This window comes from Scylla paramamosain, chromosome 37 (assembly GCF_035594125.1).
Source record: "Scylla paramamosain isolate STU-SP2022 chromosome 37, ASM3559412v1, whole genome shotgun sequence".
NCBI lineage: Eukaryota > Metazoa > Arthropoda > Malacostraca > Decapoda > Portunidae > Scylla > Scylla paramamosain.
In genome coordinates, this window is record NC_087187.1 from 3332501 (window position 1) to 3355357 (window position 22857).

Consider the following 22857-nt stretch of genomic DNA (forward strand, 5'->3'; position numbering starts at 1 on the left):
ACAATTCTGAACATGTATATTTTTCTCTCCATTTTCTGTTGTATTTCACATCATTCCCACTTTAAATAGAAAAGATCAAGCATATAATGTTTTGCTGTTATGTTTTGTTTATTTACACACTTGTTACACGAGTATTTACTGTGTTGCATTGTGTTTCATGTTGCAGGCATTGAATTGAAGATATTTGCATTGAGTTCACCTTCAGTTCACTTACATCAACACTTGCATTAGTTACATTTATATATATTCTACACTTTTCATTGTTCTCTCTACTTAAATAACTAAAAGTGACTGATTTACCTTCCCTTTCTTTCAGGCATTGAACAGAGAAGCTTTTTGTTTAATATTACCTTTAGTTCACTTAGATTTTATATTTGCATTAGTTACATATACTTAGTACATTACTTATTGCTTCCTTAACCTTGATAATTCAACAAGTGTTTGATTTACCTTCCCATTCTTGCAGACATTGAACAGAGAAGCATTGCATTTAATATTACCTTTAGTTTACGTAAATTAGATACATATACACTTCTACACTTTTCATTGCTCTCTCTCTACTCTAAATAACAAGAACAAGTATCTAATCTACCTTCCCATTCTTTCTTGCAATAAACAGAGAAGCATTGCATTTAATATCTACCATTACGTCACTTACATTACGTACATATAGACTCCAACTCTTACCATTGCTGTGTCTGATCTACCTCCTCACCCTTGCAGTCATTGAACAGAACATCGAATCTGAGGAGCATGTGAGCAAGGCCAGTGCAGACCTCAGGATAAAGAAGACACAACATTCCACTCTCAGCCGCAAATTTGTGGAGGTGATGACTGAGTACAACCGCACACAGACTGACTACCGTGAGCGCTGCAAGGGAAGGATACAGAGACAGCTGGAAATCAGTGAGTACCGTGTGATAGACTAGAGGAAGCTGGGATGGCTGAGAGGAGGGATAAGAGGGGCTATGGAAAGTGATGGGAGGGGAAGAGAGGGAGTTTTGAAGGTAAAGGAATGAATGGAGGAATTATGAGGTTACAGGAAGGGAGAGAGGAGTAACTGTGAGATTTTAAGGAAGGAGAGAGGAGAAATGAGGGTGCAGGAAGGGAGAGAGGAAAAATTGTGAGGTTATAAGGAGGGAAGAGAAGAAATTATTAAACTACGGAGAGGAAGATAAATGACAAGAGTACAGGGAGGGAGAGAGTCAAAATTATGAAGATACAGGAAAGGAAAGAGGAGTAAATTTGAGGTTACAGGGAAAGGTATAAATTTTAGGGTACAAGAAGGGAGAGAGGAGAAACTATGTTGATATTTATTGATGGTGTGTGATGCTACCAAAATATAAATGGTGGTGTGGGATGCATGGCTGTGTTGGCACTGGTGAGTCTTGTAATGCTGGGCTGTGGTGTCTGAGTGTAGCACATACTGAGCCACCCCCTCCTCCCTCTCCCCGAGCACAGCGGGACGCAACACCACCAGTGAAGAGCTGGAGGACATGCTGGAGCAGGGCAACCCAGCGGTCTTCACACAGGGGGTGAGTCGCTGCTGCCTTGGGTTTGCTTGGGTCAGGTGGAATTAGTTTGCTATTTATCCAGTTTTTTTCTTTTTCTTTTCTTTTTTTAATGTTGATTATGGTGCAAAATAAAATCAAAATCATTTTTTTTGTTTATCCTTTTTTCTATTTATTTTTTTTAAGTGAACCATTCTTTCCTTTTGTTTTGTTTAGGTGAAAGTAGTTTGTCACTTATCCAGCTTTCTTTTTTCTCTTTTCTTTTTTCATTATTTTTTCAGGTGTACATTATGGTGAGAAGGGAAAGTGAACCATTCTTCCCTTTGGTTTGATTAGTAGGTGAAATTACTTTGCTATTTACCCAGCTTCCCATACTCTCTTACCATTCTCATGATTCAGAGGACTTTGGTACAGCATTGCCTTCCCACAGATTATCATGGAGACTCAGCAGGCCAAACAGACCTTGGCGGACATCGAGGCTCGACATGAAGACATTGTCAAACTGGAGACTTCAATCAGGGAGCTCCATGACATGTTCATGGACATGGCGATGCTTGTGGAGAGTCAGGTGAGCTCCCTCCAGTGTGCCTCTGCTTCTCCTCCTGTCTCTCTCTTCCTTCTTCCTTCCCTCCTACTTCTCTCTTCCTTCCTCCTTCCCTCCTCCTCCTCCTACTTTTATCTCCATCAAGGTCTAAGGAACCACCACCAAATTCTCAGTTTATATTTATCTCCAGCTATTTGTCAGAACTTTTTTGCAGTTAGAATATAAAGAAAAGTTTGTGTATTTTTGAGTGCACCATCTTATGACATGTTCTTCCTAAGAGAGATGAAAGAAACCAGCCTCTGCTGCTTTTACTTTCTACACAAGTTACACTCATACACTTTGAACTTGTAGTAAATAAAAGAAGCATAAAAATATCTTAGCAGAATTTATCATGTTACATTCTGTACTAATTATAATCTTGGCACATTTTATACCAATACATTAAATTCAGTACAGATGCAAGAGCCTGGCATGTTGTAATGTGGCTCACAGGTGCACAGCTTGCCCTGCCAAATGCCTGCCCTCACTGGTGTGGTCTGGACTGGGGCAAGTAGTGTCTGTCAGTGGGTCACGTTACAGAGTTCCCCTAATACTTGCTGCCTTAATTTGATGGCAGCTTATTCAATTTCTGCTGTGTAAAGTACTTGATGCACAGCTCCATATGATCCCATTGTTGTGGCACATAAGATCAATCTAAAAAAAAAGAAAATGATGTAACAAAAAGATAATCAGTTAATGAGTCCCACATGGTTCCTTATTCCTGAAGATTTTAGCCTCCCCCTGCTGCCTGTGCTGACTCCAGTGACCCAGCGCTTGGAATCAGCAAGGGGCGGCCTGCTAACTCACAACTAACTCTTTTCTAACTCACCAATTGTAAGACTTTTTTTAATCTCATCCTCAGCAAGACTTGTATTCAGACTACTCACAGTTCTTTCAAGCTTCACTAGAGATTAAAGATAACCTTGGTTTTAAAAGTAATATTAACCTTTACAGTGACTAAAAAATAACCTTAAAAGTTGAGTGATAATTGTAGCATTTTAAGGTGTAAGTCTAACCCCACCATGTGCCTTGTTGTCCCTTACTGAACACTCCTCCTTCCTCTCATTATTCAGATCTTTATTTCACAGTGTGCTTTGTGTCTCCAATACACACTTTTCCTACGAGGTGTTCAGACACTCTGCTCTCTCTCAGGTGTAATCATACCTTCAGTATTCACAGTTGACACAAGGTAATCCAGCCCCTCTTAGCCTACAACACTACCCACTAAGCACAAGTGTAGCCTAAGTCTGTTTCTTCCACAGCTGAGTGATTTTCTCCCTTGATGAATTAACATGAATTAAAACTTATATTATTCTTGTGTGTAGCTTTAAGTTGGGTGAGGGAGAGGAGTGGCTGTGGCTGGGGGACTGCCTCTCCTCTGTGCTACTAATATTATATGAGAAAGACATCATGTTCTCCCTTATAAGAGACCCATGGATGATTCAATTCAGTAGTGCATCTTTATAGTAAGTTAAGTGTAATTCCCAACCTGCTCGTTGCCAGAAAAGGGGTAGATACAAAGGGATTTCATTATTTACTGACATAATCCCAAGTGTGTTCCTCATTATAATACATTTAAACTATGGCTCATTCCCACCACACAAAGTTACGATGCAGGTGATGAAGGTATGCTAATGGGGACGCCTGTGAATTAATGTACTCACAAGTTTAAAGAAGTTTCATCCCAAGTTGCAGTGACATATATATTGTTGTTGTTGTATATGGCGAGGCAGTCTTCCCAGCACACCACTCCTAAGGGTTCTCTTCACTGATATAACTAACACTAGGATTAGCACTATACTATAAGTTATCTTTACTTACTAACTTATGACTATAATTACTCTATATTTGCTACTATTATTGTTATTATTATTGCTGAATGAAGTGCCCTTTTATACTTGTTGCAATAGTGTGATATGAGCTCTCAAAGTTGCCAATCAGATAAGAGTGTGAGGTGGAAGTTCCCCAGAGATTTCGTTTAAGAGGAAATGCAAAATTGAAGCTTAACATTAAATGTGAAGTTGTAGTAAGGCGGAAGTCTGACCCGTGACTCGCCTGTGGCAATGACCGAGGCCGGCGGCGGGGCCTGTCGGTGCAGGTCGGGTCACCAGGCAGGTCACGGCAGGTTGATCAATAAAAGCAAACATCTTTCCCCCTAGTGAACACCCCCATGCCCTTCCCCATTCCTTCTGTGCCCCTGCTTTGTCTCGCTCTCCTCCCGCCTCACTCCTGCGTGCGAGCGTGTGGACGCGTGTGTGCGTGTGTTGGTGTTCCTGGGAGATGGAGTCCCTTCCCTCTCCTCTCCCCACCTCCCCTCTCACAGCCATGAGCTCAGGATGGCCATGGCTGCAGGCACACACTCACTCATGTACAAACACAGTGGATGAATATTGAGTCACTGAAGCTGAGGAAGAAAAACAAGGAAATATTGCATAAAAACTTAATATTACCTAGTGACTTCAGTGTTTCAGAACCATAAGAGACTCAGGACAAAGAATAACACAGCAGTTTGCACCCCTCAGCACTGCATTCAGACTGACTATGAGTGCCGAGTCTTGGGATGAGCCTAGAGTGTGGAGGTGAGGAGAGAGAGTGAGTGGGACAGATGCTGCCTTGCCCACCTTGACTGACACTGTTGATTGCTTGGCTTAGGGCGGTGGTGGCTGCAGCAAGGCTCTCCCCACACCACCTGGAGACCTGCCACTGTTATCAACCCACCACTGCTGCCTATAGGGACATTTCAAAAGGACACAGTAATCATAACCCCATCTCATGACCCCAAACACTAAACCACTGTAAATAAAGACACAGTAATAGACGTCAGTATCTCCTTGACTTGTCTACTGAACGTCTAGTTAAAATGTAAATTCCTGCACCAAATGTCCCTCTGCCATCATGACGCAGGCAATCAGCGATAGTGGCAGTGCTCCTCTCTCATGTCCTTGGGTGTTGGCTGTGCGGTGTTGGTGTGTTTGCCTGGGTGTTGGTGGTGCCTCTGCCCTCCATATCCGCCCACTCATGATGCACGAGTGGCTCTCCTACACGTGGAGGTGTGTCTGTCTGCCTGTCTGTGTGTCTATCCCCTTGCATGAACCCCTTGTGTGGGTGTGTGTGGGTGTGTGTGTGTGTGTGTGTGTGTGTGTGTGTGTGTGTGTGTGTGTGTGTGTGTGTGTGTGTGTGTGTGTGTGTGTGTGTGTGTTGAGTGCTAGTTTGGGTGTGTGGGTGAGAGCACAAGTACGTAACTCACATGATTTGAGTTGAGTGTAAGTCCCTCACTTTTGTAGCTCGTCTGACTTTTATTGATTTTGTTTATCTATTTATTTATTTTTCTTAATGAAGCTGTGTGGTTTTGTACATCTGGTACGTGAGCCACGTCAGAGCAGCTCAAGAATTCCTTTTGAGATTTCTATCTATTTGTGACTCTCTCTCTCTCTCTCTCTCTCTCTCTCTCTCTCTCTCTCTCTCTCTCTCTCTCTCTCTCTCTCTCTCTCTCTCTCTCTCTCTCTCTCTCTCTCTCTCTCTCTCTCTCTCTCTCTCTCTCTCTCTCTCTCTCTCTCTCTCTCTCTCTCTCTCTCTCTCTCTCTCTCTCTCTCGACCGTCCCAGCCTGTAGTCTGTCGCTGTGCAGTAAACAGAAGCATGTCACGTCCCTCCCTCTCCTCCAGCCAAGCATTTTCTTTGTAAATACTCTGCCTTCCCTTAAACATTAACATCCCACATGTAATATCCCAAACAATAAATTACTGACATTTTTTTATGTCCACATGTATTTGCCTGACAAGAATTATATAAATGATAATAGTAATGAGAGTTTTGCTAATAATTTTTTGGATGAATGGACTTTTAGAGACTTGTTTTTTTACCATATAGACTGGAAGACTGACAGACTGGTGTGGTGTGTAGTGTCTGGTGATGAGTCAGGTACTGTGTGGATTGGTGTAGCTTTGTATATTGCTTGTATGAATGCTGAAAATAACAATAATTAAATCTTCACGTTCAAAGGGAGAGAGAAAAAATTAAAACCTTGATGAGTTAGAAGCCATGGGACGTTTCATAAAAGTCAGTGAAGAATGCTTGACGTAAAACTGAAAAAATAGATAATGAAAATCAAATAATAAACATATATGAGCCACGGATGTCAATACTCTATGACTGTATTGATAAATATGACAAAAAATTTCAAAACCAGCATGTAAACTGTTTAAAGCTGCCAATATATATATATATATATATATATATATATATATATATATATATATATATATATATATATATATATATATATATATATATATATATATATATGTGTGTGTGTGTGTGTGTGTGTGTGTGTGTGTGTGTGTGTGTGTGTAGGAAAAGTAACACATATAGAACATTCACCCAAAATAAGTACTCACTACTTACAGCCACATAGGAACTCAGATGGATGAATAGATTTGTGTCAGAAGAATATTAAGATGGCATCCCTGACTAGAAGCAAGTGGCAGTCCAATGGCAGGAGAGGCTGTGGCCGGCTAAATGTATAGCAGAAGTAATAAAAGTGTTCAATAAAGATAAGAGGCAGTCGTGTACTGTGTATAGAAGAGTAGGTGTGTGTGTGTGTGTGTCAGTTATTGGATAGAAATGGTAAAAAAAAGGGATTTATAAAGAGGAAAAGGTAATATGATACATGCTTGTGGGGAGAGAGAGAGAGAGAGAGAGAGAGAGAGAGAGAGTCATATTTTAAAAAGGAAAAAAATTGTGTAAGGATTGATGTGTGTGTGTGTGTGTGTGTGTGTGTGTGTGTAGCTGGGGGTCACCTGTGGGAGCTGCATGGAGGCAGCCCCGCCCTCCAGCGCAGCAGCCGTGCCAAGGTGACTCGCAGACAATGGTGTTGTCAGTGGCATCTCTCATTGAAGCATCAGTGTTGGTGTCTGTCAGTGTTTGGTGTTGCAAGCTGCTGCCTTGAGCCACCCTCAGACCCTCACACACCAAGTCACACCAGCCACACCACTACATGAAAAGCCTCACTCAGCTGGACTGTATTGTGTACATACTCTATAGATATAGGCAGTAAGACAGCCTAACTCACTCAGTACCCAAGACTCACAGCAAACTGAGCCCTGTAGAATAGAGTAACATCACTTTAGGGTCAGTCTTCCTCTGCCACCCTCAGCAATGCAGTGTTGTTGCAGGATGGCTGTTCACAGTGGTGGAATGCTCTACTGCAGTGCCCATTCTTGTAGTCCAATAGAAAGAGGTTTTGTAGTGATGGTGTGATGGTCAGTATATTTTTTCCTTGAGGTGGTTGTAAGGTTCAGCTTGTGTGTTCCTAGAGATTCCAGTTACCGTGGTGCATGGACGAGACACTAAACATGCAAACCTCAGAGTCAAGCGTTCCTCTAAGCATTGCCTCTCATTCTTGCTGTGAAGCGGTGTGGGTGAGGGAGGAGGACCAGGGATGGGGGTGTGGTGGGCCTTCTCACACCCCATAGCTGTGTATTTGCATGCCTCATTGCCACCCCAGGCTGTGCCCCAAACACTCCTGGCCTCCTCCCACAAAGCCCTGAGAGTCGCCAGGCCCTCACCGCCTTCACTCTAACTGGAGTCTCTGAGGTTTACAGTCCCTTACAGTAACCCTATTTTTGACCCACCTCACTAGGGGGAGACGATAGAGTGCGTAGATAGAGTGCGCATGAGGGGCAGTGTGTGCGCCCCCACCGCCCTCAGTGACACCTAGTGCAGGCAGTGTGTGTATGTATGTGCGCCCACTCCTGTGTGCGCCTGGCTGGGAGCTGGTGCAGTGTCTGTGTGTACATGTACGTGTGTGTATATGCGTGTGTTGATAAGCGTGCGCGTGTGTACGTGTGCGGTGCCAGGCGTAGGTGACCTGTACATAGTGGCCCCTGTGTGCCGGCATGCTCAGGACACATGGGGGTTGGTGTCTTCCTGTGTTACTAGAGGAATGATCTCATCTAGACTTTAAACATTTATTTATTTATTTATTTTTTTTTATCCCCCGGGAGAGCGAGGCGGCCCCGCCCCCTCTGTCCCGAGGCCATGGGGCGCCCCGCTCGCCGGTGCTTCTAGATAATTGACTCCTGGACGTGAGAAGGCAACAGACTGATTCATAAAGTGTCTGGAGTATTTACATATACTTTTTTCTCTGCTGTTCAAAATAGTGTGGTTCTTTTTTTCGTGATGTGTTCTGTCTCTGGCTGCGGGTCTGTGGCGCGTTGCCCGGGGCCGCCGCCACACACACGCCACACAGCTGCACAGACGTCATATCTGTGTTGGTGTCTAGTAGCAGCCATCACCATCAGGATCTTTTTTTTCTCTCTCTTTTTTCTCATGTTGTGATTGTTGCTGAGTGTGTCAACATTAATTGTTTTTTGTGTCTCTTTGCCTCTCTCCTCTATGCCTGCTTCCCTCACCAACCCACGATTGACCGCTCAACCACCACCACTAGGGGGAGATGATTGATAGGATTGAGTATCACGTAGATCAGTCCGTCGAATATGTGGGGAAAGCTATGGAGGACACTAAAAAGGCACTTAAGTATCAGAGCAAAGCACGCAAGGTGAGTAACCTGCTCATTCTTTCACTTTTTTACATTATCATTGCAGCTAGATGCTAATGTATTTTTTCTTTCTCTTTTTTTCACCCTTGTTTCCTACATATATATTTGACCCATCCTGATGACCCCTCATGCAATTTTTCTCACTGATGATCTGCACGCACCCTTGCACGCTTCCTCCCGCATCCCACTGACCGTGTTTCACTTCACTGGGCATGCTGCACGCTCCCTACGGCCTCACTGGAATGTCGCACGCTTGCTACAACACTCTGCATCTTGCACGGAGGAACTTATTACTTCATTATGCTCTTATATCAACCTTCTGTGTCAATGTGTTCGATGACTTTTTTCTCCGTTTATCGAATCACTTGTTTACGTTCCTTGTTTACCACTAACGCCACATGTTCCTCCTCTGGTGTGTAATATCTTTCCACTACTCACCACCACCACCACCAAAACACCTTCACTCTGGAAACTGGTAATGGATCTCTGTCAACACCACCACCACCACCACCACCACCACTGAAACAATACTGTGTCATGACTGTCTCCTGCCCTGGTGCCTGTCTCTCTGTCCTCCCGGGTGTTTTATGCTTATTTCACACTTGACTGCTGCCGTCTCCTCCTCCCTGCCCTGACACCCTTCTCCCTGCCCTCTGCCCCTCCTTCCTCTCTCCTGACCCCACCTCACACATACACACACACTCACACACTCACACTTGTCTTGTATTAACTCTGTATGATTTGGTTATGGGTTCCTCTCTCTGTATTAACACATTACTTGGCCCTCCCTTTCATTACTGTCTTTGTGTGGTTCCTCCTCCTCCTCCTCCTCCTACTGCTGCTCCCGCTCCGCCTCACACCACTTCCCTTCCGGTCTTTCCTCTTCTCGTGTGATCTGTGTCCGCCCTCATCTCTCTGCCCACTAACATCTGATCAACATTTTGTAAAGTCCTCTTGATATGTCTTGGGTTTCTTTTGTTTTGGTTTTTCCATTTCCAAACACCGCCTCTTGTCCTTGCCATGCCTCCTCCTGTTCCTCAAATCCAACACTCCTCCTCCACCGCCTTCTCCTCCTCCTCCTCCTCCTCCTCCTCCTGTACCTCCTCCTGTCCCTCCTCCTCTTCCTCCACTAACTGATCCTCCTCCCACACCACTGTCTCTGTGTTCCGGTTCTCTGTTGTCATGACCTGTCCATCCTGTCCCATCCTACATCCTTCCCTGCACCTGTCCCCCCTGCCCCCATCCTCGGCCACAACCACAGGGTGAACTGATGAATAGGATTGAGAATCACGTACAGGAAGCTCAGGACTATGTGGACACAGCCAAACAGGACACTAAGAAAGCCATCAGATACCAAAGCAAGGCCAGAAGGGTAAGTAAACCAACGAGAATGATCAGTGAAGGCTGTGGGTGTGTGCCAACAGCAGCTGTGGTTGGGTTGCCTGGTGATTGCTTTCATTATGCTTTGTCTCTCTCTCTCTCTCTCTCTCTCTCTCTCTCTCTCTCTCTCTCTCTCTCTCTCTCTCTCTCTCTCTCTCTCTCTCTCTCTCTCTCTCTCTCTCTCTCTCTCTCTCTCTCTCTCTCTCTCTCTCTCTCTCTCTCTCTCTCATAATTTTTCTCCATGCTGTTATGTAAGTTGAGTTGATTTTTCTTTTCTTGTTTTCTCGTTTCTCTTGCTATCTCTCTCTCTCTCTCTCTCTCTCTCTCTCTCTCTCTCTCTCTCTCTCTCTCTCTCTCTCTCTCTCTCTCTCTCTCTCTCTCTCTCTCTCTCTCTCTCTCTCTCTCTCTCTCTCTCTCTCTCTCTCTCTCTTTGGGTGTTTAGCTGTTGGTGTGTTAGTCTCACTTATTATTTTATCTGTTTTTGTTATGCATATTCATCTATATCATCTCATTCCTCAATCTCTCTCTTTCACTCACATCTCTATTTCTACCTTGTCTTCACATCTAGCATATCTTCTTTTAAATTTCCTTTTTTTTTTTTTTTTTCTCTTCTCCATCATTATAACTTCATTTCTTATCTTTCGTCTTCTCCCATACCTCCACCACCACCACGACCTTCACCACCACCACCACCACCACCACGTTCTGTTGTGACGCTGTGAGTCGCGCTGAGTAGAGAGAGAAAGTTGCTGCTAAGTTTGGTCTTCATTCTGCTGATCATCATCCATTTTTTCTTGGTGACGATGATGAGGATTGCTGACGACCGATAGCGTTGTTGTTGTTGTTATTGTTGTTGTTACTGTTGTTATTGTCTGTCTATCCGTCTGTCCGTCTGTCTACCTGTCTGTCTATCTAGCTGTCTTGCAGTGCGATATTTCATGTGTTTGTCTGTCTTGTGCCCGGTGGTGTGTTGCCGCCCATCTGCCAAAAGTCTCCTGGGCCTGATATTGACACGGGTTTCGGAGTCTCTCTCTCTCTCTCTCTCTCTCTCTCTCTCTCTCTCTCTCTCTCTCTCTCTCTCTCTCTCTCTCTCTCTCTCTCTCTCTCTCTCTCTCTCTCTCTCTCTCTCTCTCTCTCTCTCTCTCTCTCTCTCTCTCTCTCTCTCTCTCTCTCTCTCTTGGTATTTTCATTATTTATGCTCTTTTTCAACTTTATTTTTTGCATTTTCTCTCTCTCTCTCTCTCTCTCTCTCTCTCTCTCTCTCTCTCTCTCTCTCTCTCTCTCTCTCTCTCTCTCTCTCTCTCTTGGTATTTTCATTATTTATGCTCTTTTTCAACTTTATTTTTGCATTCTCTCTCTCTCTCTCTCTCTCTCTCTCTCTCTCTCTCTCTCTCTCTCTCTCTCTCTCTCTCTCTCTCTCTCTCTCTCTCTCTCTCTCTCTCTCTCTCTCTCTCTCTCTCTCTCTCTCTCTCTCTCTCTCTCTCTCTCTCTCTCTCTCTCTCTCTCTCTCTCTCTCTCTCTCTCTCTCTCTCTCTCTAACACTTATTGTTTCCTCATATCTCAGTCACTTACTTCCCCAGCCTCATTCTTCCTTCTCTCTGTCTGCTGTCTGCCTCTTTCCTCTTCCTCAGCCTCGTCCTTCCCTCTAGAGAATGTTGAGTGTCTTCAGTGCAGCTTCAGAGGCAGTGTAGCTCAGTTCTCTCCTGGGTAGCTTGTCGTCTTGCTTGGGGTGCTGTAGTGGTGTGATACGTAGCTGCTGTTAGTCACCTAGATCAGACATGTATAGTTATCATTCCACGTTCTTTCTGTTCCTGCTTACATGGTTCGATGCATTGTGTTGTTGGGTTTTATAGGTTTGGTTCGTGTATTCTTCTTTATTTTGTGGGGTTTTTTTCAGTTTTGTGTCGTAGATTTCTTTTGAGGTAATAGACTAAGTGTGTTTGTGATGTTTAACTCAGTGCATTGTGAGATCAGGTGACTTTTTTTATGAGTGAGCTGCAAGTGAATATGATGCAGTGGGTACATGGGAGTGACAGTGAGATGGGAGGGCTGAGTGGTGCATGGGAGAGATGAGAGGAGGCTGAGAGGGCTGGAACATAGGAGGACATGTAAGGATAGGAATAAATGAATAAATGCAGACACTTCCTTCTTGGCCATTCTGTTTGGGAAATACTTAGGGTCAGGTGACAGAGATAAGTGGAGAATGTGTCTGTGTGTGTTGGTAGGAAGTGGTGGTGTGTGTTGCTGTGTTGTACCAGTTTGTATTGTCATTCTCTCAACTTGGATCATTTGTGTTACTTACGAGTCATTTAGAAATATCATTACATTTTTGTTATGTTAGTTACAAGTTGTTTAAAGATCTACCACTATTTATTTATTTTTATTTATTTTTTTTATTTTTTTATTTATTTATTTTTTTCAAGTTATGTAGAATTGTCACTCTTGTTGTTCTTGTTGTTGCTGCCGCTGCTGCTGTTATTGTTGTTGTTGTTATTGTTGTTGTTGGTATTCATGTTGTTGTCATAGTCTCCTAGGCTTCTCATATTGAAAGGAAGGGAATAAAATACTTGGGAAGGAATCTGTCTTTTTTCCCCATCAGTTTCCCCTCATAATTTCCTTCCTGTACATTTCCTATTTTCATTTTTATTGTGCGTATAAATTTTTTTGCGTGTGTGGAGTTTTTCTTATAGTTATCCTCCATTAACTTTTATTATTATCTCTTTTTATTTATTTTTTTTAGTTGTTATTCATTTCCTGTAGTTTTCCCTGCTTCTGTGTGTTAGTTTTATTTTGATTCCTTATATCTTGCTTTTATGTAGGTTAATTTCTCTTTACATGAATTATTATCTTTATTCTTTTGTATTCCTGTCTTTCCATGCCTATTTTACTTTCCTTCTTAATCTCTTCTTTTCTTTATATGTTTCCTCTTCACTTCACTTTGTTTGCAGTTCTTTCTTTTCTCCTTTCTGGTTATCATCATGTTATTTGTTCTCTTTTCTTTCTTTTCTCGTTTTTATTTTTTCCATTTACTTTAAACAGTCTTCATCTCAAGCCTTCATCCAGTCTTATTTCTCTTATAGTCTCTTTTTCTATTTGTCTACATCTTCTAATTTCATATTTTATTTGTCCTTGATTTATATCCCTTCATCTCTTCCTTTCTTGTCATTCTGTCAGTCTAACTTTTTTCATCATTTCTGTCTTTCCCTCTCCTCCTTCGTTCCTCCTCTTACTCTTCACCTTCCTATCAGCCTTCCTTTTTTCCTCCTTTTTTTGTCTCTCTGCTCTCTGTACCTCTCTCTGTCTTATTACTCATTAGCTTTCATCTCTGTCTTCTTGTTCTTTATATTTTTATCTCATGGCTTCTCTGCATCTTTCTGTTCCTTCTTTGTTTTAGCCTCTCTCTCTCTCTCTCTCTCTCTCTCTCTCTCTCTCTCTCTCTCTCTCTCTCTCTCTCTCTCTCTCTCTCTCTCTCTCTCTCTCTCTCTCTCTCTCTCTCTCTCTCTCTCTCTCTCTCTCTCTCTCTCTCTCTCTCTCTCTCTCTCTCTCTCTCTCTCTCTCCCCCATCATGCTATATCTCTTGGTTTCTTTTCATTTCTCAGTTTTTATGTCTTTTTGTTCCTTATGCTTTGTTTTCTTAACCTCTCTGTTTCTTTGTCCTTTTCACAGCCTCTCTCTGGTCCTTATCCTTCATCTAAGCCTCTCTCTGTCTATGTTCCTCATCCTATCTCAGCTTCCTCCTCTTCCTCATCTCTCTCTCTCTAGCTGCATACTTCATCTCAGTCTCTCTCTGTCTCTCTCTGCCCCTCATCCTTCATCTCAGCCTCCTCCTCTTCCTCCTCCTCTGTCTCACCTGAGGTAAGATGGGTGTGATACTGTAGTGCAAGTGTTGTCGTCTCAGCCAATTCCATACATACTTCCCTCTCTCATTGTTTACGGTGTCTGACCAGCCACCTTCCCCTCACTGTAGCCTCCCAGTTGAGTTCTTTCCTTGCTGTCGTAGTGTGTGGAGGGATTTGGATGAGTGAGTGTCGAGTTTACTGGTTAATCTCTGGTACTCGGAAGCTACTATAAATACAATCCATGTATTCTAGTATAAATAATCATGTACATTCACATTTACATAGAGTAACATTTTTTGTACAATTCTTTGATTTCATGTTGTTGCTTTATACTGAGCAGACCCCCAGTCCCCGCCCCCCCCCAAGTTTTTTGCCTTTTATCACATTACTACTACATGTATTTGAATGTATTGAGATAAGTCAGTTTTTCCAAGTAGCTGTAGATGTAAAGTAGCATTATCTGTTACTGAATGGACAGTTTGCCCTCCCCCCCCAAACACACACACTCCCATGGTTAAGTTTGTAATTCTGTTTTTTTTCTTTTTCTCTCCACAGAAGAAAATTATGATCATCATATGTTTTATAGTTTTGTTACTTGTTCTTATTCTCATCCTCGGATTGACTGTAATGTAGTAGCGTTGTGCGGGTGTGGTAGAGGTGTGGGCCCTCCTGCCAGGTGTGTGCAGGTGTGTCTTGGGGTATCAGGTGTGGAGATGGGCCTTGCAGGGTTGTAACCAGCCTCATAAAGTAGTGGTGCAGTGTCAGGCTTTGAGTCATGGTAGGTTTGGAGCCTCACAGGTGTGGCATGAATCCTTAGCATGTGGTGTGGGGACCAGGGTGGTGTGCAGGTGTGGCTCTGGCTTGTCACATATGGCTGGGTAGCATGGCAGGTGTGGGGAGAGGATTTATGCCTGAATAAGGCTTGGAGTGTTGCATTGAGAGGTTGTGTGAATGTGCAGGTGGACTAAGAGAGAGAGGAGAGAAAGAAGAGAGAGAGAGAGAGAGAGAGAGAGAGAGAGAGAGAGAGAGAGAGAGAGAGAGAGAGAGGACTTGGTATATAGGAATTGAATGTCACTCAGTCCCTTACACAATGCCACTAATGCTGTGAGGGAGAGGCAGGCAAGGAGAAAAGTGTCTGATTGCATTGGTTAGCAGAAGAGACAAGTTTGAGCATGTTGAGTTGAGTTGTTGTAAAGACATTAATATTTGTTAATATTTGTTAAGTGTTGAGGTTTTGTGTCCTCCACTGTTTTATCATTGTGTTCATTTTAGCATTAGATCGACAGGCAGCCTTTTTTTGTTATTGTTTTTTGGTGATTCTTTATATGTGTATTTATTCCCAACCGTGGATGATGTATATGAAGATGAAAGGGAGTGTGGGATTGGAGGGATTAATTTGTAGTGTGAGAAACGTAATGCAGCTTTGGATAAAGCAAGATAGAAAAGTACAAGAGGGTTTTAAAATTAGGTGATACACTTTTATGTAAACTTCTTCTAAGTAAATTCCATCTTTGAAGATTCCTCCATGAAAATTCCCTAAAAATAATTTCCTGAAACTAATATGATTTATCCACTGGGAAATTATTTTTGGGGAAATCGTATGGGTGAATGTTCATAAGGGAAATTAACTGTAGGGGATATTTACAAAATATGAGGTTACACACATGTGCCAAACAGTGCAGCAGACACCCTCCCCACACCCAAGAGTGGAGGGAGGAGGAGGGGCGGGTGTCACACTCACTCTAGACTAGACAATGGGAAGATTAACACAAATATAGAAGTGAAAAAAAAAAAAGAGAGAGAACTGAATTATAAGAGAAAGTTTAAGGGAAAAAACAAAAAAAAATTATTATCAGAGAAACAAATATTCAAGAGAGGAGAAAATAATTACACAAATGATTAAAATAGGCTTGGAAAGAAAGTACATACATAAACCTTAGCATTAGTTATGGAAGGAGTACAGAGTTGGTTAGAGTTAAACTTTTTCCCTCTTGTCTTTAATTTATTTAGTCAATTATGATTAGTGTGTTTTTTGTACATATTGTTTTCCTGTGATGGGTGGAGATGACTGGCGTGGTAGGAACAGAGGGGAAGATAGAGGAGGAAATTGGTCGGGGCCTGCATGGTGCATCTTCAGAACTGGTTGTGTGACAGCTTAATGTTTTCATACTTGTGCCTTTTTGTAGATATAGCCAAAGGTACACTCAACCCTTCACTACCACAGCCACAGACAGTTACTTTTACTTAATCTCTCGTGTCTCTCGTTCTGGCGTCCCCCAAGTTTATCATTACGTACTTCTGTGGTTATTGTCATTGGGTACCCTTATTATTGTCAGACGTGCGTCGAGGGTGTTGTCTGTCGCACACACTTTGCTGAAATGAGTGTTAGTTTTGAGCGTTCAGTTGTGTGGTGTGTTTCGTGATTGAGTGCAGCAGGTTCTGAGTGGATCTTTTATTTCTCATGAGCTGGAGGGAAGAGTTTGCAGTGAAATTTATCATACAGAGGTTCTGAGGAAGATTTTTTAGTTTGTTGTGAAAGTTTAGTGGAATATTTTGAGGTTAGCTTTGTTTTATTTCCTTTCCTCTCCCTCATGTCCTGAATCCTCACATCCACCAAACTATGAGAATTATAGCTAAAATCCATGGTGAAGTTCCTGGTTAAAAGATTATCATTATTAGTGCACACGACATGACTACACTCCATGCCAAGGCTACCAATGTAATATCCCACTAGCTGAGAACACACAAACAGTAATGCTGCCCCAGACTGATGCTCTTACCCACTGCCTGGTCCAGCTGTTTGTTTTCAGACATATGACAAACTGACCTTATAGAGTGCAAAATTTATTCACAATAATTTTGAAAAACATATTGGGAAAATTTTTGGAATCTTCATAATAGTGATAAGAGTAATAATAATAATAGTAATGATAATTCAGTATGTTAACCTTTAGTTATTTATAAGATGCTGGATTATAAGAGAAGATTTGGTAAGAATATTAAGTCAGTTTGTCATACACCTAAAAAGAAAATGTGAATAATTAAGTCATTCAGTGGACAGGAGTGTGGGTGAGTGGCAGTGTCACCACGTCAGTGAGTCACCTGGTGGAGAGACAACATTGTGAGAGTTAGAGTGATGGAATGTAGTGGAGATTGATGAGTAAAGGAAACCAGGGTAAGGGTGACTCAATCCTTACCCTGATATTCCTTGCCTGTCAACTATCATCATCACCAACATCATGAAGCAGAAACCATCCCCTGACAAAACATCCTCTGACTTGTTCTACCATGTTCTATGCTCTGCTGCCTCACATCATGACTCTTGATCCTGATCTTTATACCACAAGTGGCATCCAGACAAGACAGGTGAATTGCAGTGTGAGAATGAGTTATGTTCCTTTAAAACTGTACATAAATTGGGATCACTTAAGTTGATTTTTATTTTCTTAATGCAATTATAATGTTTTTTTATGGTAATTTTTTTTTTTTTTTTTTTTTTTTTTATAAATGAGAATTCTGTATATTCCTTAAAGATTACGCATTCATAAATCAAAGAACAAAGTAATTTTAGTCATGACCTTGAAAACTCACAAATCATACACTGATTTGCACTGCAGTTCACCTGCACTTTATTTACAATGTCAGTGAAGCATCAGCGTAACACCACCACATCACCAGGTAAATACATAAACACAATCCACTATCCATGTCATCACAAATAACACTCCACTGATCCGCACATCATCCACCCACCAGCAGTTCTTCCACACAGTCCCAGGTGCTTGCAGTGTGATAGGGACACTGTGTCTTGGCCCAGCAGTGGCAGGTCACAGAAGCACAAAGGTTGCAGGGCGGTCAAGGTGCTGGGCTGTGCTGATTTAGTTTGCTGTCAGGACTTACCTACTGTTCCTTGTCTCTGTTAGGTTATGTTATGTTATGCTATGGAGGTCAAGGCTTAGATGTGAGGTTACCTGGTGCATTTTATTTGTTTTACGTCTTTTCTGTAATTTACGTTGTTTGAAATAGTTCTTTGATGGTTTTTACTAGCACAGTCCTCGTTAGTTTGAATATGTAATGTTTAAATGAAGGTAGCATTTCTGTTTGTTATTGTTATTGTTATTATTATTATCATGTCTTATTTAATGCTAGTTCTAGTCTGGGATGTTTCAAAATATGTTCTAGTTTCCCTTTCTCTTCTTGTTTGTTGATTGACAGTTGAGTTTCATGGTTTAGCTCTTTCATCTGACTATTGCTATTGTCTGTTTCTCCATTATTTGTCCTTTATTCTACTTCTATCATCAGATGCATACAAGATAACACACACACACACACACACACACACACACACACACACACACACACACACACACAATTTGCTTATGTTTATGGAGAAGGGGAAGAAAAGAGATATTGTCCAGAATCTGTGGGACTTGACTGGGTTGGGAAACTGGCTGGCTAGCTAATTAGCTGATCAGATGATTCTTCAGCTAAATAACTGAGCAACTGGCTTTGCTATAGGCTGGCCAGCTGTTTGGACTCATGATTGGCTAATTGTCTGGCTGGATGAATGGTTGGCTAACTTGATAGCTGGTTGGTTGGTTGACTGTGTAACTGGCTGGCTGGGAAACAGACTGGCTAACTAGCTGGTTGACTTACTGGTGGATTGCTTGTGTGTCTATGTATGGATCATATTCTGAAACACTTCTGCACCACACTACTACTTTCAAAAGCCTGTAGTTGAAATTACATGGGTTTTTAAGGGTGTCTTTATGGTTTTATGACAAGTTAACAAGATTTGTATGTTATTAATAGGAGAAATGCTCTTGAGAACCCAGTTAATCATCTCTGTGGCCTTTGAAAATAGTCATGGTGAGAGAGCAAAGTGTTTCAGTATAGAGGCCTGTGTGTGTGTGTGTGTGAATGAGTGACTGTCTTGGGCACGCTTACCTCACGTGGTCACACTCAGCACCTCACCACCGTTGCTGCTTCCGTCACGCACACACACTCGTACAGAACACCGGCAGCGCACAAGTGAGTGATGATGACTCACAGCTTATTATTGTTTTAATATTTACACACAAATGGCAATATATGTGTGTGTTGTATTGTCATGTTTTGATTTTTGTGCTGTCCATTTTTAAGTTAATGTCACAATGATGGTTTTATTCTGTAATTTTTCCTTAGTTTTTTTTATGTAGCTGACTCTTCACTAAGTTTTGATCAGTTAATTTGTTGCATTTTTCACTGACAATGCTCAAACCTTATGCATTTTATTAATTTAACTGTTGGTGTTTTTATTTAACAACATAATTACTTTTCACCACATAGAATATTATGCATTTTTATTGATTTAACTCACATTTTTAACGTACCATAATTATTTTTAACACATCACTCAGGGAACCAAATTAAATGAGAGAGAGAGAGAGAGAGAGAGAGAGAGAGAGAGAGATTAATGTGTGGGTGTGTGTGTGCCGTGACCCAGCCAAGTCCTGTATTGCAGAAAAAGCTGATGTGTGCAGCAATAGGCGTTGGGGTGATGCTGTTGCTCATCTTGATTCTAGTTCTTTACTTCATCATCAACCGCGACAACACCCCAAGCACCCCCCCTGCCACTACCCACCCCCCTCCTGATGGTGGCTGAACTGTGGGGAGTAAAGAGAATAAATTTAGAAAGAATCAACTGTGATATTGATTAGTGAATGACACACTGGTGAATGTCACATATATCAAGTCTTTATTCTTTCATTTTTTTTATATTTTACCTGTTTTACATTTTCTTTTTTCGTTTAGTTTCAATGATAAATGAGTAAATTACATGATTAATGATTTCTTTGATTACTGGCACTATTATTATTATTACTAGATATCGTCTTTATTTTTTTTTTCTTATTATGCACTTTGTTTTGTTGAGTTCCAATGATAACTTAATTGTAGAGTAAATTACATGATTGATTATTTCTCTGATTACTGGCACCATTATTATTACTACATTATTATTATTATTGGTAAGAGGTTACTCGTGCATAATTGGTTTGATTTAATTTTTGTTTTGTTCTGCAACAGCAACATTACCTTGCATTATTGAGTCAATTTGATTCTAACCTTTGCATTTGTTGATAGTCACTTGTTATATAAAGCACACAAATAAGACACAAAGCACAGGTGTTAAGGCTGAGATGGCACACCTGTTATCACCTGATTGGACATTATTCTCAAACAGCAGCATCTTAATTGACTCTCATTAGCAGGCTCTAGTGGGAGTTACTGGGGTTTTCAAGGGTGCTTTCATGATTCCAGTGATTGGCAGGCTATATATTGGAAGTTACTGGGGTTTTCAAGGGTGTTTTCATTATTCTAGTGATGGTTTGGCAGGCTCTTGTGGAGATCATTGGGGTTTTCAATGGTGTTTTCATGATTCAAATAAGAGTTTAGCAAGAATTTAGCACCATCCCCAGAAAAAAAAAAAGCATAATGAAAATCTGACTAATTATCTCTGTGACCTGTGGGAATATTAGTCCTTATGAGAGCTGAGAGTGTTTGAAGATACAGGCCATAGAATTATTATTTAGCTTCAGCCACGGGTAACTTAAATAGCTTATAATGATTTACTTCCTTTCCTTTTATTTCTTAAGTTTGTGCATTTATGATTTAGAACTTGGATTGACATGATTCATTGCAGCTTTTGGGTGTTCAGATTTATTTGGAAAAGAATGAGAGCAAGGAGTTGTTTTTTATAATCTGTAAACACACACACACACACACACACACACACACACACACACACACACACACACACACACACACACACACACACACACACACACACACACACTGCAGTAGACCAAAGAAATCAGTATAAGATGCATCAATATTCTTCTTTTATTTCCATCAACACATTCAATAAGTAGAAGCTGACACACACATCATACACGCCAACATTCTTCTCCTCCATCACACAAAACATGTTTTGCTTCTCCTTCCCTGTCGCTGAACTGTCTGTTTATTTAGGTTTAATACTTGGTTTTTCTGTACATATGTCGCTTTCTCTCTCTCATTTCATTCTAAGCGATCATTTGGAATTATCACAGACTTGTCACATCATTTCCTGGAAGACGACACATGAACAGGGCAGGTAGTATTGTGTCTGCATCCATTAATTGTATGTATGTGTAGGTCTTCGCTACCATGATGTTCTGCCACACACACACACACACACACACACACACACACACACACACACACACACACACACAGAAAAAAGATAAAGAGATCAAACTTTTTATCTCAAAATCACTTTATAATGATCATTCACTAGTTTTGGATATATTTTGTTTGCCAGAGTAAAAATTGTGAGGTTCTTTTCACATTATTTACACACATGCATCAGTAGACACAGGGAAAGATGAATAGATAAAACATATATCTCACTATCTCAAAATCAGTTTAAAATCATACTCTTATTTTGTTTGTCTAAGTAAAAATAATAAGTAACAAGTATCCGATAATTTGTTGGTAATTATGGGAGGAGTTTAGTAATTAATTAACTTACCAGAAATATAACAAGAATCTATACATTACCTAACTTCTCATTTCTCCATTGCTTCAAGACATGAGACACTTCATTTCTTCACTTTATATCTTAAATGTACATTGACGTTACCTAACCTTTCATCTCCCCATCACTTCAAGACATAAAACACTTCACTTCTTCACCTCATCCCTCAATACAAGCGCCCACTCCACACACATTTGTCCTACACATTCACAACATCACCTCCTGTGCATAATACATTCTTAAGGTATGTGATTCTATAAGACATTAATTTTAAGAGAGACATCACCAACCTACACTCCTTCCTTCTTCCTTTCCTTCCCTCACTGACCGTCCTTTCCTCCCACTCTTAAGTTGATGTTTTGAGGAAGATGAGAGGCTAGTGAGAGAGAGAGAGAGAGAGAGAGAGAGAGAGAGAGAGAGAGAGAGAGAGTAACATAATTTCCATTCACATAAACTCACTCTAGAAAGGAGTTAGCATAGGCCCACATCACCACAGCCACCACCGACCACTACTACCACCACCACCGACCACTAACTACCACCACCACCACCACCACAGCACGCCACCAGTGACACACACACACGCATACACACACACACACACACACACACCATTATGTAAGTTCCTGAGGCACACTAGAGGGATACAAGAGCCACAATAGGATAATCAGAAGCTCTGTGTGGGATCCCAGTAAGCAAATACTCTATGAATCTATAGAAAAAAAAATTACCTTGATTTGGCGGCATGTTTTCGTTGTGTAGGCTGTGAAAAAAAAAAAGCAAAGTGTCAAGCATAGTTGTAGGGTGTAGGAGGCTGTGTAGGCTGTCTGTAGGCTGTGAGGAGGCCCTAAGTGAGGTGTAGATGAGATTGTGCTTCCTGTGTAGAGTGTGAGGTGTGTGGGTGAGGTGTGAAGATGCCCTGCCCTCTTGTGAAGTGTGAGGCTGCGGGAGGGAGGGACAGGGGCTGGTGCAGTGTCCCACGGGTGGTGTGTAGGTGTTGGTGAGTCATTCCAGCTCTTCCAGTGGTGTAAATAGACTAGAAGCAATTTTAATACCGTAAGGAACCACCGAGATTACACAAGTGAAATAAAAAGATAGTGTGTTTTCTTAGTCTACCCTGAATGTCTATCCCTCCCTTGCATTTTCTGTGTTTTGTTTCACTCTTGTTTTCTCTCCATATGCGGGTGAGAAATGTAACCTTGGAGTGTGTTGGCTAAAGATTCAGTGAAATAAATGACCATCTGGTTCCTTTAAGTCAGGTAGTCATTTATCCTCAGTGAATTAAGGCTTGATTACTACATTTCTAAGGTATGTTTTTCACCCTTGTGTTGGGAGAAGAGTGACAAAAAGGTGAAATGTTTCTTGGTGTTTGTGTGGTGTTGAGCAGTTGTGGGATTGACAGCTGGTGGTGAGGGAAGTGGGGTGATGC

At 41.5% G+C, this 22857-nt stretch overlaps 1 protein-coding gene across 7 annotated transcripts in view; it reads left to right on the forward strand.

Moving 5' to 3' along the window:
- Positions 1-22857, forward strand: part of LOC135091371 (syntaxin-1A-like) — an 83681-nt gene that overhangs the window by 46452 nt on the left and 14372 nt on the right. For 2 of the 7 annotated variants that reach the window (XR_010262481.1, XM_063988964.1), the window contains exons 5-8: positions 724-906; positions 1462-1535; positions 1942-2079; positions 8541-8651. Coding sequence is in view for 6 of the 7 variants with exons in the window: in XM_063988964.1 (XP_063845034.1) it covers positions 724-906; positions 1462-1535; positions 1942-2079; positions 8541-8651 (506 nt within the window). In the remaining variant the exon portion in view is untranslated. Of the gene's footprint in view, positions 1-723; positions 907-1461; positions 1536-1941; positions 2080-8540; positions 8652-9912; positions 10024-14425; positions 18563-19373; positions 21859-22857 lie in introns of those variants that run through there. The other 5 variants (XM_063988965.1, XM_063988967.1, XM_063988963.1 and 2 more) reach the window with 4 other exon arrangements.